Raw genomic sequence first — 14,693 nt, forward strand, 5'->3', positions numbered from 1 at the left:
ATTTAATCCATGACGTAGTTTCTTGTGCAGTTCGTGGCTTTGTCGCTGATACAGTGAGCGTCCCCTTTAGGTTGGAGCAGTCATTTGATATTCATTGAGGATGTCTGAAAAGGCTCGCCTTTATGTCCACAATGTGTACATAATCAATCCGTACTTAATAAATGAACAAATACAATAATGAATGAATTTAGGAATTAATGAATAAATCAATAGCGCATTGTTTTTTATTACAATGATAGAAGAAAAAGAAGGAATAAATATCGAGAGATTAACATCAGGGTTTTGTGATAACTGCATTTGAAATGAAAATATGTCGTTGCGATGGTTTAAAGGATTGTGCGGTGTATTGTGAGAAACAGCGCGCGGTGCTTGATGGGAAATGCCGCCATGTTGGACAAAAGGCAGAGCTCGAGGCCCGGGTCTGGACCGGCAGTTGCAGTGGCGGAAATGATTTAGAAAATGTCCCTTGCTTCGTTAAAGCAAGAGCTGAAGCTTCTTGAATCGATCTTCGATAAGAACCACGAGCGGTTTCGGATTGATAGCTGCAGTGTGGATGAACTAGCTTGTCGCTTTGTGAGCGCCGACTGTGCCCTACTCATCCGTTGCACCATCGCTGTACGTGGGACGGGTGCCCGCTCGGTCCCCAGGCCTTCCAAACCAATTATCTGCTTCTGATGACCATTTCTCTGCGGACTTTGCACAATCGGATCGGGGAATGTGTTCGTATTCTGTGCCTCGCGTCTCTAAAATGTATCTGTGTGTGTGTGTGTCCGTCACAGTTTGTCCGACACCACTCACCAGTGTGGTTAAATATTCGGTTTATTTGTACTTCCTAAGAACTATCATATCACCGTCAGTAGCGTTCCGCCCTCATCCTGCCAATGTAACTTTCATCCCCAGATCCTGACTATTGGCATTGCTAACCACTCCTCATCCACATACCCTTCTCTTCTCCTTCCTGCCCACTGCTCCCCTCGTCCCCATCCTCACCCTGCTCCCCGTCCGCTCCCTTCGTCCCCGTCCGCACCCTGCTCCCCTCTCGTCCCCGTCCGCTCCCCTCTCGTCCCCGTCCGCTCCCCTCTCGTCCCCGTCCGCTCCCCTCTCGTCCCCGTCCGCTCCCCTCTCGTCCCCGTCCGCTCCCCTCTCGTCCCCGTCCGCTCCCCTCTCGTCCCCGTCCGCTCCCCTCTCGTCCCCGTCCGCTCCCCTCTCGTCCCCGTCCGCTCCCCTCCCGTCCCCGTCCGCTCCCCTCCCGTCCCCGTCCGCTCCCCTCCCGTCCCCGTCCGCTCCCCTCCCGTCCCCGTCCGCTCCCGTCCCCGTCCGCTCCCCTCCCCTCCCGTCCGCTCCCCTCTCGTACCCGTCCGCTCCCCCCTCGTCCCCGTCCGCTCCCCCCTCGTCCCCGTCCGCTCCCCTCTCGTCCCCGTCCGCTCCCCTCTCGTCCCCGTCCGCTCCCCTCTCGTCCGCTCCCCTCTCGTCCCCGTCCGCTCCCCTCGACCCGTCCGCTCCCCTCGTCCCCTCGACCCGTCTGCTCCCTTCGTCCCCGTCCGCACCCTGCTCCCCTCGTCCCCATCCGCACCCTGCTCCCCTCGTCCCCGTCCGCTCCCCTCTCGTCCCCGTCCGCTCCCCTCTCGTCCCCGTCCGCTCCCCTCTTGTCCCCGTCCGCTCCCCTCTCGTCCCCGTCCGCTCCCCACGTCCCCGTCCGCACCCTGCTCCCCTCGTCCCCGTCCGCACCCTGCTCCCCTCGTCCCCGTCCGCACCCTGCTCCCCTCGTCCCCGTCTGCACCCTGCTCCCCTCGTCCCCGTCCGCTCCCCTCTCGTCCCTGTCCGCTCCCCTCTCGTCCCCGTCCGCTCCCCTCTCGTCCCGTCTGCTCCCTTCGTCCCCTCCTCGTCTCTTTCCCTGCTCTCCTCGTCTCCTTCCGCCCACCCTCTCCTCGTCCTCATCCTCGTCCTCGTCCACATCGCTCCCCTCCCGGATGGTCTATTAATATTCACTTGCTGAAATGCCCGTCTTCGATGGGTCCCCATAAATATTCTATTTCAAGTCGTTTGACCATATTCTGTGATCGTTGCATTACTTGATTAGCTTCAAATGAAATTATTTCGTGCACACAACTATCTTTACAATTGAATAAAAACGCGGTGTATTTATTTTAATTAATGAAATATGCAATCCCTGAAGTTTTGAGGACACACAGACGCACCCACACACACTCATGCATGCACACCTTCATAACTGCAAAACTGTGTTTTTAACACAGATAATCGTGTTTTAAAATCGGACTATTTTCACTTCTGTTATGCAAATCAGCTACTTCCATCTATTAACGTGACGTGATGTGCACAAATCAAAAGTGAGCACCTAGTGGCAATTTACTCACTAAAATGTCACATTCACCTTTCTTGTAAATCTCGCATTGCAAAATATTTTGTTTCTAAAGATGTAATTTCAGTATTGTTTATAAAATATGCCGAATTGACGAAACTACAAACACCGAATCCATGAATGTCACGTCATTTCCTCACTCTGCTTTAAACTAAATGTCTCTATGTTTCCACTCCAATCACAAATTAATACTATAGCATTAATGTAACAAAATACAATGTTAAAAACACTCTTGGTGTAAACCAATATGGACTCCAATCTGATGTATTAACCAATACAGACAAATCTGGGAAAGAGGGTGCATATGAAACACATACAAATCTTAAAATGAAAATTCTCATTGTATTGAGAGATTTATGAAACTTCTTACCCAACTTCGGATGGATAAAAGTGGCGTTGTTCGGGTGGAAACTCGAAATCACGATTGTATTGAGATATCAAACCAGCGAATGTTCGTGATCGTGTGTTTATTTTCCGGATCAGGATGAAGAAGGCTACTTACTAGCTCTGATCTTTGCTCACAGGGTCCGGCTTCAAATCAACACGTACGTCTTGCCGTGTCTCGCCCGGTACACTCCCCCGGCAACGGCGCAATACTAGCTAGTATGCCGGTCGGACAGCTCTGGAACCTGAAGGCCAAGAAGCCGAAAGCAATAATATCCCAATCAATCAATGACTACTTTTATTTTTACATTCTGTTAGAGAAAAGGGAGGAAACCTTTTGATCATATATCTTTATGGGAAGAAATGGTTTATTGGAAAAATCATGAAAAAAAAAAAGTGACATGTGGTGAAGAATGAGGATGGGGGTGGGGGGGGGGGGGGTAAGGAGGGGTGGATGTAGCCTTACTTCTCTACTATACTCGCTGAATGCAATGTAGAGGTAGTATGTACATTACTAGTGTACTGTCTCTACGCTACTAGTGACATCGACGAAGTTGCAAAGGATAATATTATGAAAAAAATAGTTAAATTAAAATGTCTTACCTGTCTTTGTATTTGAGCATTATGTCTCCAAACTATAGAGGGAACTGTGCAGGATTTGTGGCTGAGAAGTGTCGGTACGGCATCGAGTTTCAGCAATTTCCGAGGCTTGTTTCCCAGGTACCGATTGCCTGTTGATCAAATATGAACGCTGATGGCACGACGTGGTCTTCACAAATAACACCATATTTTGAATGAGCATACGTTGCGATGCTCAATTTGGTTGTTCCTAGGTTTTTTTTAACCACAACGCACACGATCCTTAATGGTCTTCTTGTTGATTAGGGATGCAAAAAAAACAACTTCCTAGTTCTGTGGGCAAATTTCTCGACGATTTGAACAGTTAATAGCTTGGCACATCAGCATCTTGAAAGCCAGAATGACCTGTGATGAAAAAGACGTACGCAACCGTCAATTAATTGTGCACCTGTGACCTCACGAATAGACTGAAGTAGCTCATTTGCCTAATGGAAGTGAAAATAGTCACATTTTAAAACACCATTATCCGGCTTATTATTCTCCCCTTTGTTTTATTTTTGTGCTAATGGGTCAGGGATATCATCCTCTAAATCACATCTCTTCAATAAATATCATATTTGTGTCCCTACAAGGTGATACAATAAACGAAGTATTCTTCAACCGTTTCGTTGGAGTGCTTGTTTGAGTGCTTAAGCTGCTTGGCGAGTGCCCTGCAAACTTCGATCTCCACAAGCTTCCATGGCGATACCGCGGCTCGGTTCTCTGTGGAGACGTCCTCGGAGTTAGGAAGGCAAAATAAGTTAGAGGATTAGAATTGGTAAAGCAACAGGACAACACCCCGGCAGGATGCACACTCGCTCTCAAATGTCTAGCCTGGGTTTGAAACCTGACCCAGCTATAAACTGTCATCCTGGTGTTTCACTGGCATCGATGTCTGTGCCATCCCTCAGCTGGATGTTAAACTGGGTGTCAGATATGCCGGATTTTCTCCCCTCACTCTTGCCACCCCCTCCTCACTTTCTTCTCTCACCCCTCATCTCCCCCTCTGTCTATCTCTCCCTCTCTCCTCTCTCTCACGCACCTCTTTCTATCTCCTCATCCTTGCTCGCCCACCCTTCCTTGCTACCCTCGGACCTTTCTCTCCCCAACCCTCCTCTCTCTTTCCCTCCCTCGCTCTCTCACCTCCTCTCCCCTCCCTCCTGTGTCCTCTCTCCCTCTCTCTCTCCCTCTCTCTCTCTCCCTCCCTCTCTCTCTCTCTCTCTCTCTCTCTCTCTCTGTCTCTCTGTCTCTCTGTCTCTCTGTCTCTGTCTCTGTCTCTCTGTCTCTCTCTCTCTCTCATCCACCCTTGTCTCTCTCTCTTCTTCCCCCATCTCTCTCTTCTTCCCCCATCTCTCTCTTCTTCCCCCATCTCTCTCTTCTTTCCCCATCTCTCTTCTTCCCCCATCTCTCTCTTCTTCCCCCATCTCTCTTCTTCCCCCATCTCTCTCTTTTTCCCCCATCTCTCTCTTTTTCCCCCATCTCTCTCTTCTTCCCCCATCTCTCTCTTCTTCCCCCATCTCTCTTCTTCCCCCATCTCTCTTCTTCCCCCATCTCTCTCTTCTTCCCCCATCTCTCTCTTCTTCCCCCATCTCTCTTCTTCCCCCATCTCTCTCTTCTTCCCCCATCTCTCTCTTCTTCCCCCATCGCTCTCTTCTTCCCCCATCTCTCTTCTTCCCCCATCTCTCTCTTCTTCCCCCATCTCTCTTCTTCCCCCATCTCTCTCTTCTTCCCCCATCTCTCTCTTCTTCCCCCATCTCTCTCTCCCACCCCTCTCTGTCTCTCCCACTTCTTTCTCTCTGGGAGGGGGTTTTGGTGTCTGGAGGGAGGGTGTGGAAGGATGGAGGGGAAGGGGTTGGCAAAGGGAGTGGGAGGGTTGGGGTGGGAGTCTGGAGGGAATGGCTAAGGTGGGAGGAGGAGGGGTAGAGATGAGGGAGGGGTAGCGATTGGGTGGGATGGGAAGGGAAGGGAAGAGGTGAGGCAGGAGGAGGAAGCAGGGGACAAGGTGGGATATGGAGGGGGAAGAGTTGGGAAGAGGGACCCTGCGTTGCCCAGCAATGCCGGGTACCTTTGCAAGTATTAAATAAGGCGGTGTATAAGACTGCATGAATGGCGGTAAACTTTTACTTTTCATACTCCCTTTAAAATCATTATTTTTATTTCAGTTGGATTATGTATCTGAACGCTGCGTCTGATAATGTATTTTATGAACTCTAGTTTGTATGTTTTTACTTGATGTTTGATACCATGTATTTTTCAATTCAGCACTCAGTGCATCAACATAAAAGGTTTTCTACATTTGTTGTCCCCCGTTGCACCGCGGAGCGAAAGGGGGACTATGGTTTTCCCCTCCGTCCGTCTGTCCGTGCGTGCGTGCATAAGCGAAGGACCACATTCAAATTTGGTGTGTGGGTGCAACCCATGTCAAAATCCAAGATGGCCGCCGCCATGTATGTCTGATGCCATGTATGTCTGAACCTTGTGAGCGGAATATCTTGAAAAATAAGCGAAGTACCAACTTCTAATCTGGTGTGTGGGTGCATCTAGGCACAAGAATGAATGAATGATCATTTTAAGGCAATTTTTCTCCGCTAGAGCAGAGGTTAGCCTTGCGGTCCCCATGACAATCATGGTTCCCTGTTTGAGGCAATGTTTTTCTGGCCGGATGCCCTTCCTGACGCCAACCCTTGGTCGCCTCTTACGATGCGCAAGGATACGGTGCACCTATTCTAAACCGGGGTACACACCGGGGATCTAGGCACAAGGAAGAACCCTATTGAAAATTGGGTCGCCACGTCAAAATCCAAGATGGCCGCCGCCATGTATGTCTGAACCTTGAGCTGAATATCTTGAAAAGTAAGCGAAGTACCAACTTCTAATCTGGTGTGTGGGTGTATCTCGGCATAAGGAAGAACGCTATTGAAAATTGGGTCGCCACGGCAAAATCCAATATGGCCACCACCATATATATGTCTGAACCTTGTGAACGAAATATCTTGAAAAATAAGCGAAATACCAACTTATAATCTGGTGTGTGGGTGTATCTAGGCACAGGGAAGAACGCTATTGAAAATTGGGTCGCCACGTCAAAATCCAAGATGACCGCCACCATATATATGTCTGAACCTTGTGAGCGAAATATCTTAAAAAATAAGCGAATTACCAACTTCTAATCTGGTGTGTTGGTGTATCTACGCATAAGGAAGAACGCTATTGAAAATTGGGTTGCCACGTCAAAATCCAAGAGGGTCGCCGCCATGTATGTCTGAACCTTGTGAGCAGAATATCTTGAAAAATAAGCGAAGTACCAACTTCTAATCTGGTGTGTTGGTGTATCTACGCATAAGGAAGAACGCTATCGAAAATTGGGTCGCCACGTCAAAATCCAAGATGGCCGCCTCCATGTATGTCTGAACCTTGTGAGCGAAATATCATATCATATCATAGCATGTTTTCTGTGTCTTCCACTTTGTCAACTCGCATCACTTCCCCGACGGGGGACCTAGGCGTAACGCTTGTTGAAGCTATATTTTGATGAAAATCAGTGTAATTGAATTGTATTTTGGTTTTGGAGTGTATGCTAAGAATGCCACGTTTTGCACAATTTGTTTTCTGACCTGCTTTTCCCTTTTGAATGCTCCTTTCCCTTTTGTAGGAAGAATATCCTGTTTCCCCTCCAATATGGTTTGCCGAGTCTGAAGATCCCAATTTGGCTGCTGTGTTGGAAAAGCTTGGTGGTATTTGCTCTGGAAAAACTGTGGTGAGCTGTTTTTATTTACTCGTATCATTCTTTTTATTATTTTTTTTTCATTCACCACGATTCAAGATGGAGTGGAGGAGCAACATGAGATTTAGAAGGGCAATGTTGATGATGTAATATTGGTGAATACGGCACTTTCAAAAAGCACATAATCTGCTCCAGATTGCTCGACATGCAACAAAGTCAATCAACAAAGTCAATCAACAAAGTCAATCAACAAAGTCAATCAACAAAGTCAATCAACAAAGTCAATCAACAAAGTCAATCAACAAAGTCAATCAACAAAGTCAATCAACAAAGTCAATCAACAAAGTCAATCAACAAAGTCAATCAACAAAGTCAATCAACAAAGTCAATCAACAAAGTCAATCAACAAAGTCAATCAACAAAGTCAATCAACAAAGTCAATCAACAAAGTCAATCAACAAAGTCGATCAACAAAGTCAATTAAACGAAGTCAATAGGGGCAGTCTGGACATATTTAATATCTGCCGGATAAGGATTGTAGAATTAAGTGACTAAAAATACTTTTAAAGAAGCCAAAAATATTTGTAAACATACCTGCGAGAACAGGGTGTGCCTGAAAAATAGTTCGAGAACTTCCTGATCAACTCGTCCAAAAAGTTAATTTATTGCTATCCGTATTACAAAAACTCCCGACCATGTGGGCCCGTGAAAAGCAAATGTTAGTAGTGTAATAATGTTGCTTCTGGGACACCTCCGTTTAACATGGGAAATCCCTATCTAATGTCATTTACCCCCTTGTCTTTTTCAAAAATCATAAACACCTCTATTTCTCCCTCCCTCATTGCCCCTAAAGACCTCTATTTCTCTCACCCTGTTCTTTACGAACCTTCTAACCTTTTGACATGTTATCCTTATTCATTAGACCACTTAAACACCTGTGATCCTTCTGACCTTATGAACCTTTTAACCTTTTACTCTTAATATCATCTGGTGAATATAACCCACTCAAACAACGACCCTACAAATATTTGTTTATGCGTGGGAAATAATTTAATTCTCTTGCCACTCTCTTCACCATCTAATATATTAACAAAAAATATGTTTGAGTTTGGTTCTTTATTAAGATATTTTAACTGAGCTAAGATAAAATGGTAAACCTCCCTCAATGTTCTTGTTTGAGCACCTCCAGTGCCACATACCATTTTAAAATTAAAGTATATATTTTCCTGACAACCATCAAAGTTTTCCGTCCACTCAAAAATATTTCCATCTTTTTTACCCAATTCACCGGTATTTAAATTAATTCTCTTATTTGTTTTGTGAATTTTTTTACCAGTTGCCTTTTCAATTATACCTATTTGATATTTTTCACATTCATTATGTTTTCCATTTATATACCAAGGTTGATTACACCTCCACTCTTTAGTCTGGTTGATACTTGGTTCTATCATTTATATAATAGTAAAAAAGGCGGCGGTAGCCCGTTAAAATCCCCAACCCCCCCCCCCCTTTTTAACTTATCACTTATATATATCTTATCACTTATATATATCTTATCACTTATGTATATCTTATCACTTATATATATCTTATCACTTATATATATATCTTATCACTTATATACTTATATAACCATAAGGGAGACTATCAATTCCATTTTCTAAAATAAACCTCTTATCATCAAAAGCCCCCAATGCTTTCTTATTTATCTCTTCTGAATATAATTGATGTTTATAACTTCTTATTCCATTAATCTTTCTAAACTCTTCTTTCTTTGTTGTTAAACAGTTATAATAATCCTTAAAGTTTATTGTTTCTTTAATAACATTTTTCTTTACACCTTTTAACTTCTTATCAGTCTTTTCAACGTTATTCACAATGTATTTATAAGCATAAGCCTTTGACCTCAATCCCACAAATTCACTCATAACATTTCCTCCTAATTCATCCTTGAACTTTCCAATCACCTTTTTATTTTTAGAAGAGAACAACTCACTCTCTGGACTGTAATTACTCGTGTCATAGATATTAATGTCTCTTTTCATGTCTGAATAAACATCGTTGGTATTAATTTTCAAAATAAAACTATCTGTATCCATATAAAGTAGATTAACATCATTTTGATATTTCTTCCTCAAGTTATTATAAAAGTAATCATACATTAATGACTTTGATAAATCAAGAATTGTTGTTCCAATATAAATAGGTTTGTTCATTTCAATACTCTCTTTAATCAAATGGATCGCACAAAAGTTCTCAGTAAAGACCTCAGCTCGAGTAAAACTCGGTCTATTAATTAATTTTGATGCTTGTTCCCAAGATGTTGATAGTCTGATATTTTGTCTTTTCCTCACATTCTCCATAGTCTTACCAAAGACCGCATTATTCATCAATTTATAAAAGTCTTTCTCAAAATCTGTTTTTGACTCTGTTCTTCTTTGTGTATTAAAATCAATGTACCCCTTTAACCAATGACTTTGATTGAACTTTAGAACCCTATGGATCTTCTCTACTCTTAGACCTTTTGATAAATATTGTCGCAAATTTCTTTGGTGTAGAACATAATTTTTCTTGTTATATAATGTAGTAAGTAATTTTTCTGTTGATTCACCTATATCAAACGATCGTTGATAATCACTCAACCATTCTTTCTTTGGACTTTCTTTCTCACAAGCAAATGGGAGATCTTTGTGTAGGTTATGGAGTTCCTCTGGATATTTTAAATCAATTTCAAAATAATAACCAACTTTTTCTTCATCCAATTCTTTTTGTGTAGAGATACATACATCTTGTAAAACGTTTTTGTAGTCTTTTTCCTTTACCCATCTAAGTTTTCCATAAGGAAGAGCCTGAGACATTGCCCAGCCATACAGGTTGTTCGCGTCATAGTACATCAAGTAAGAACTCTCTTTCGTTGGATCATAATTTGGAAGATATTTGTTATTTGCTTTTGCGTATCTACTCGAGCAGACTTGTGAAATTCCACCTCTTTTTGCCTTTTCAATCATCAAAAGCATATCAACATCGGTTATCAAATCCAAATCTTGTTTTGTCATTTTCAACATCGCACTCCAGGCCAATCCAGGTGCTGTGTAGTAGTGAGCAGGATCCAATCCATATCCAGTGCGACAAACAGATCTAAAGGCTTCAAATACATCGGCCAATAAAAGCACATCAGTTTTGAGATACAAATCGTGATACTCGCCAAGATTCTTGATGTTATATTTTTCCCAAACATTTTGTGCGTGTACATAATCTTTATCAGATATATGACTATTATTTAATTTGTTATAGAAATTTTCTTTTGAAGGAAGTTGTGTTTCATTGAATCTCTCAAATGAGTCCATATAGTCATAGGGGTAAATTCCCTTTTGTGTTAGAAAATCTTTATCTAAAAAATACTCTGAAAGACATGGAAACTCTTTTAGATTTTGAACCAAGTTAACCAATGGACTTGCCATGAATTTAAATGTATCAAGAAATCTGATATGAGTAATAGGAGATGTGTGAATTGTTTTTGTGAATGAAATGTATTTCTGATCCGTGTTTGGAATTGCTGAGATACTTCCAGAAGTCTTTGAGAGTTCCTTGATAAATAGATGTGTATCATAATGAGCGTTGTTATGAAGAAAGACAGGAATGAAAGAGGGGAGTTGATAATTAATATTACAACTTTGATGAGCCGGACCTCTATATTTACCAGTGAGATGACAATGGTCTCTAACCTTTAGACCTTTACCAATTTTCTCCTCACAAATATGACAGACATTGTTTTTTATAAATTCCCTTTTTTCTTTACTTGTTAAGGACATTGGTTTATTGGTTTCTCTCATTATCTTGGTTAATCGAACACAGTCTTTTTCTAGTCGTTTCACAAACTCCTCTGGGGTATTTGAGCCTCTATACATCTCTAACTTGTTATATTTATCACCAACGGATGATTTGATATAATAACAAAAACCACAAGGAGTATGTTTTTGATATTTATTTGTGTATGATTCTTTTGGATCTGGAGAAGCAGTATCTATTTTTTCTAAAATACTTTCAAAATCAGCATATATAACAAATGGATGTTTGATCTTTTTATTTTCATCTTTGAATGTGATCTTTGAGCCTTCTTTAGGCATATTGATTACCGTTGATTTATGTTCGCCACAATAATTTGAATGTTTATCTAATCTTTCTTGTGAATTGAAGAAGTTAAGACAACGCAAACAAATATATATTTTATTTGTTCTCTTACAGACTTGTGGTTTTATTAATTTAGCAATATCTTTGATGTATGTATAATGTGAATTTTCGTCTGAATTAAAATATAGAAGATTAATATGAGTTTGTTTACAATTGTCAGAAAGCTTTAAAACCTGAATGTTGTTTGTTTCTGTTAGACCATAAACATTAACTGATAAATTATTCATCTTTTCAAATTTAGGAATATCATTTAAAGTCATCGGAAACTTTAGATCTTTCGTATTTAATGTATTCTCATATTTTTTATAATGAGATACTCTTTCATCATGAAAATGTGGAGGATGTAAGTGTGCTAAAATAGACCAGAGAAAACATTTATTGTCTTTATTTTTGATATTGATAACTGCTTTTCTATTTTTGATAACACTGGGTAAATCAATGTAAGAAGAAGCTTTTAGAGGATCTGATTTAAGAATATGAATGTCTATGTAAATAATTTTTCCTATATTGAATCCACTTCCTACGATTGAATTATCCACATCTTGCTCTTGTTTAATAAGTTCATCATAGACTCCTGATGTTTTAAAATCTTGATATGAAGATATAAAGTGTGGCTCAGTTCTCATGTATGGTGCATCTATAACTCCTTCATCCTTTGTCATTTCTAATTTTACTCCCATATAAAATTTAAGTGGTTTCATTTCCTTTAGTGTTTTTTCAATCAACGTTTGAACAGCAGGTTTAACTATTTCTACAGCATCAACTATAGACTCTGGTTCAGGAGGTTTGAAGTTAAAGACTCTTATTTTAATATGTCCTTTGAATGCTCCATCAGAGTTTTTAGTTGTGATAAAATTTGATAAATGTAGATTTGTTTTAAGATGTATTTTGAAGCCTTTCTTGAGGATATTTTTATTACATGTAGAACAGTGTTTTGTTTCAGGTGGAAGAGGGGAAAGTTTGTTTAAAATGTTGTATGTATGTTTTGCGGTGAGAATATGTTGTTTATAATATTTTACTTCCTTCTCGCAAGTATCACAATAAACCATATTTATAGCGTGAGAAAACGTGGTGTTTTATATATATCACTGTGCTTAAAATAAAACACTTTTGAGCTTTACAGCTCCGTTTTATATATATCACTGTGCTTAAACTAAAACACTTTTTCACTCAGAATCATCTAAGTCATAACTATCACATGAATACTCAGAATCATACTCAGAGTCATCAATAAAGCTACTCTCATAACTATCATTTGAGCACAAACTATTAGTATCATAACTATCATCTGTGTTCAATGAAATACTATCATCACCATCAGCCAAGTTCAATGAAATACTATCATCACTATCGTCCGAGTTCAATGAAATAGTAAAATCTTCACTGCTGTATTGACTCATATTTAATTAGCAAGAAAAATATTCCCATCAATATCTATATACTTTCTTTCATTAACAGATTCAATCTCTACAATTTTTATATCAAAAGTTATCTTTAAATAATCTCTAACTATCATAGAACGAAATGACATTTCACCAGAAATATTAACATCATTCATTTTACTTAGATCTACACCCTTTGGATTATTAAAGAAAATACAAATGTCTCCTCTAGAATTATTAATGGTCTTATCATTCTTTTTCAAAGTATCGTGGTCAATCACTTTTTCAAGCTTTGAATAAATTGCCAGGAGTAGAGGAGAAACTTTTGTTAGATTTACTTTAATGGATGTCTTTCCAGGTATAGTTAGAGCTCTTCCTTTAAATGAAATAGAGGGGCTCATGTTATTTTCCATAACTGGTTTTACCCAAAAATTTCCATATTTATCTTTGTTCAATTTAACATCTTTGACATATTTTTCTATATCTTCCACCGAAGTAGAGATTGATTGAAATTTGTCTTTTGTGCTTTGAAACATTGTATTTATTAATGAATAAACTTGCGTTTAGTTTAAGTAAAAATTTACCACATAAATATGATAAGTTCTGAAGGATATTTAGAATTTCCAGACTCTCCATATGATAAATTAGAGAATTGTCCGGCTTGTGATAGAGTGGGGCTTAATGATGAGGATTCATATAAACAATGTTTATTCTGTGATTATATTCTAATTAATGATAATAAGAAATATAAAAAAACATATAACTCTTTTAAATTAGAACCAAAAATGAATTACTTTACAAGATTAATAAGAGAGATGAATGTTAAGCATTATGGTGATAATACACCATTTCTTACAAGGAAAGAGACTCTTTGTATTGAGGAAATGTATAAGGGTTTAATGATATTTATTATTCAAAATAATTTTAATGGAAATGTTAATACAAGATACTACATAAATAAAATAATGAATTATTTTGAAATTAAACCAGAACTCAGGATAAAATATAGAGTTTCTAAAATAGCTCAAAAAAAGTTGGATGACTTGTTTTCCAAATATATAAATGAATGATTTTTTACCCGTTTGGGAAAATAAGATAAAATTTAATAACCATAAAAACATTCCAAATTCATTGAGATGTCTAATAGTTGGTTCAAGCGGATGTGGGAAAACCTGTTTACTTTTAAAGATGCTCCTTGGTCCTAATTTTTTAGATTATGATAATTTAATAATTTTTACAAAGTCAAGTTTTCAACCCGAGTATCAACTACTCTCACAGGGTTTTAATGCAGGTCTTAAAAAGGAAGACATTATCGGTTTATTTAAACTTCAAAACAAACTGAATGATTATAATATTGAAGATATAATACAATTATTTTGTGATACACAGAAATCAAAATCGAAACCCATAACTTGTATTCTCAGTGATAATACGGATGATATACCTTCACCTCAAGATTTAGATAAATCAAAAAAGAACCTCGTCATCTTTGATGATTGTGTTAATGAGAGAAACCAAACAGTAATGGATAGCTACTATACAAGAGGGAGACATTCTTCTTGTAATTGTATATATCTTAGTCAATCATATTTTCAACTCCCTCGACGCTCAATAAGAAACAATGCCAATACTTTTATTTTATTTAAGTTAAATTCAATAGATGTAAATAATTTTTGGAGAGATAATTGCTCTACGTTATGTAGTAAAAAAGAATTTGAAAATTATATGAAACACACGATTGGAAAATATAAATATATTGTTGTGAAACAAGATGAGATACTAAATGATATTTTTCAATAAATAAATACAGAAAATGAATACTGAAGAAAGAGAAAGAAAGTTTAAGGAACATCAACAATTAGTTTCAAAAGTTGTTAAACAACAGGAAGAGATAAAGAAGAAACGGAGACAGAAACTAACTGGTGAAGAAGCCTTTGAAAGAAAACAAGAGAAATTCTTTAAACCACTTTTGAAAACTCAACACTCACCTACAGTACCCACGGTAGAATTTACT

General features: G+C 39.4%; 1 protein-coding gene across 4 annotated transcripts in view; it reads left to right on the forward strand.

Annotated features, from left to right (window-relative positions):
- Window positions 1-338: 338 nt before the first annotated feature.
- Window positions 339-14,693, forward strand: part of LOC137421217 (ubiquitin-conjugating enzyme E2 Q1) — a 122,189-nt gene continuing 107,834 nt past the window's right edge. For 2 of the 4 annotated variants that reach the window (XR_010983277.2, XM_068107043.2), the window contains exons 1-2: window positions 339-615; window positions 7,035-7,139. Coding sequence is in view for 2 of the 4 variants with exons in the window: in XM_068107043.2 (XP_067963144.1) it covers window positions 460-615; window positions 7,035-7,139 (261 nt within the window). In the remaining 2 variants the exon portion in view is untranslated. The remainder of the gene's footprint in view (window positions 616-7,034; window positions 7,140-14,693) is intronic. The other 2 variants (XR_013622379.1, XM_068107045.2) reach the window with 1 other exon arrangement.

Source organism: Myxine glutinosa, chromosome 2 (assembly GCF_964187855.1).
Source record: "Myxine glutinosa chromosome 2, kmMyxGlut1.1, whole genome shotgun sequence".
Taxonomy (NCBI): domain Eukaryota; kingdom Metazoa; phylum Chordata; class Myxini; order Myxiniformes; family Myxinidae; genus Myxine; species Myxine glutinosa.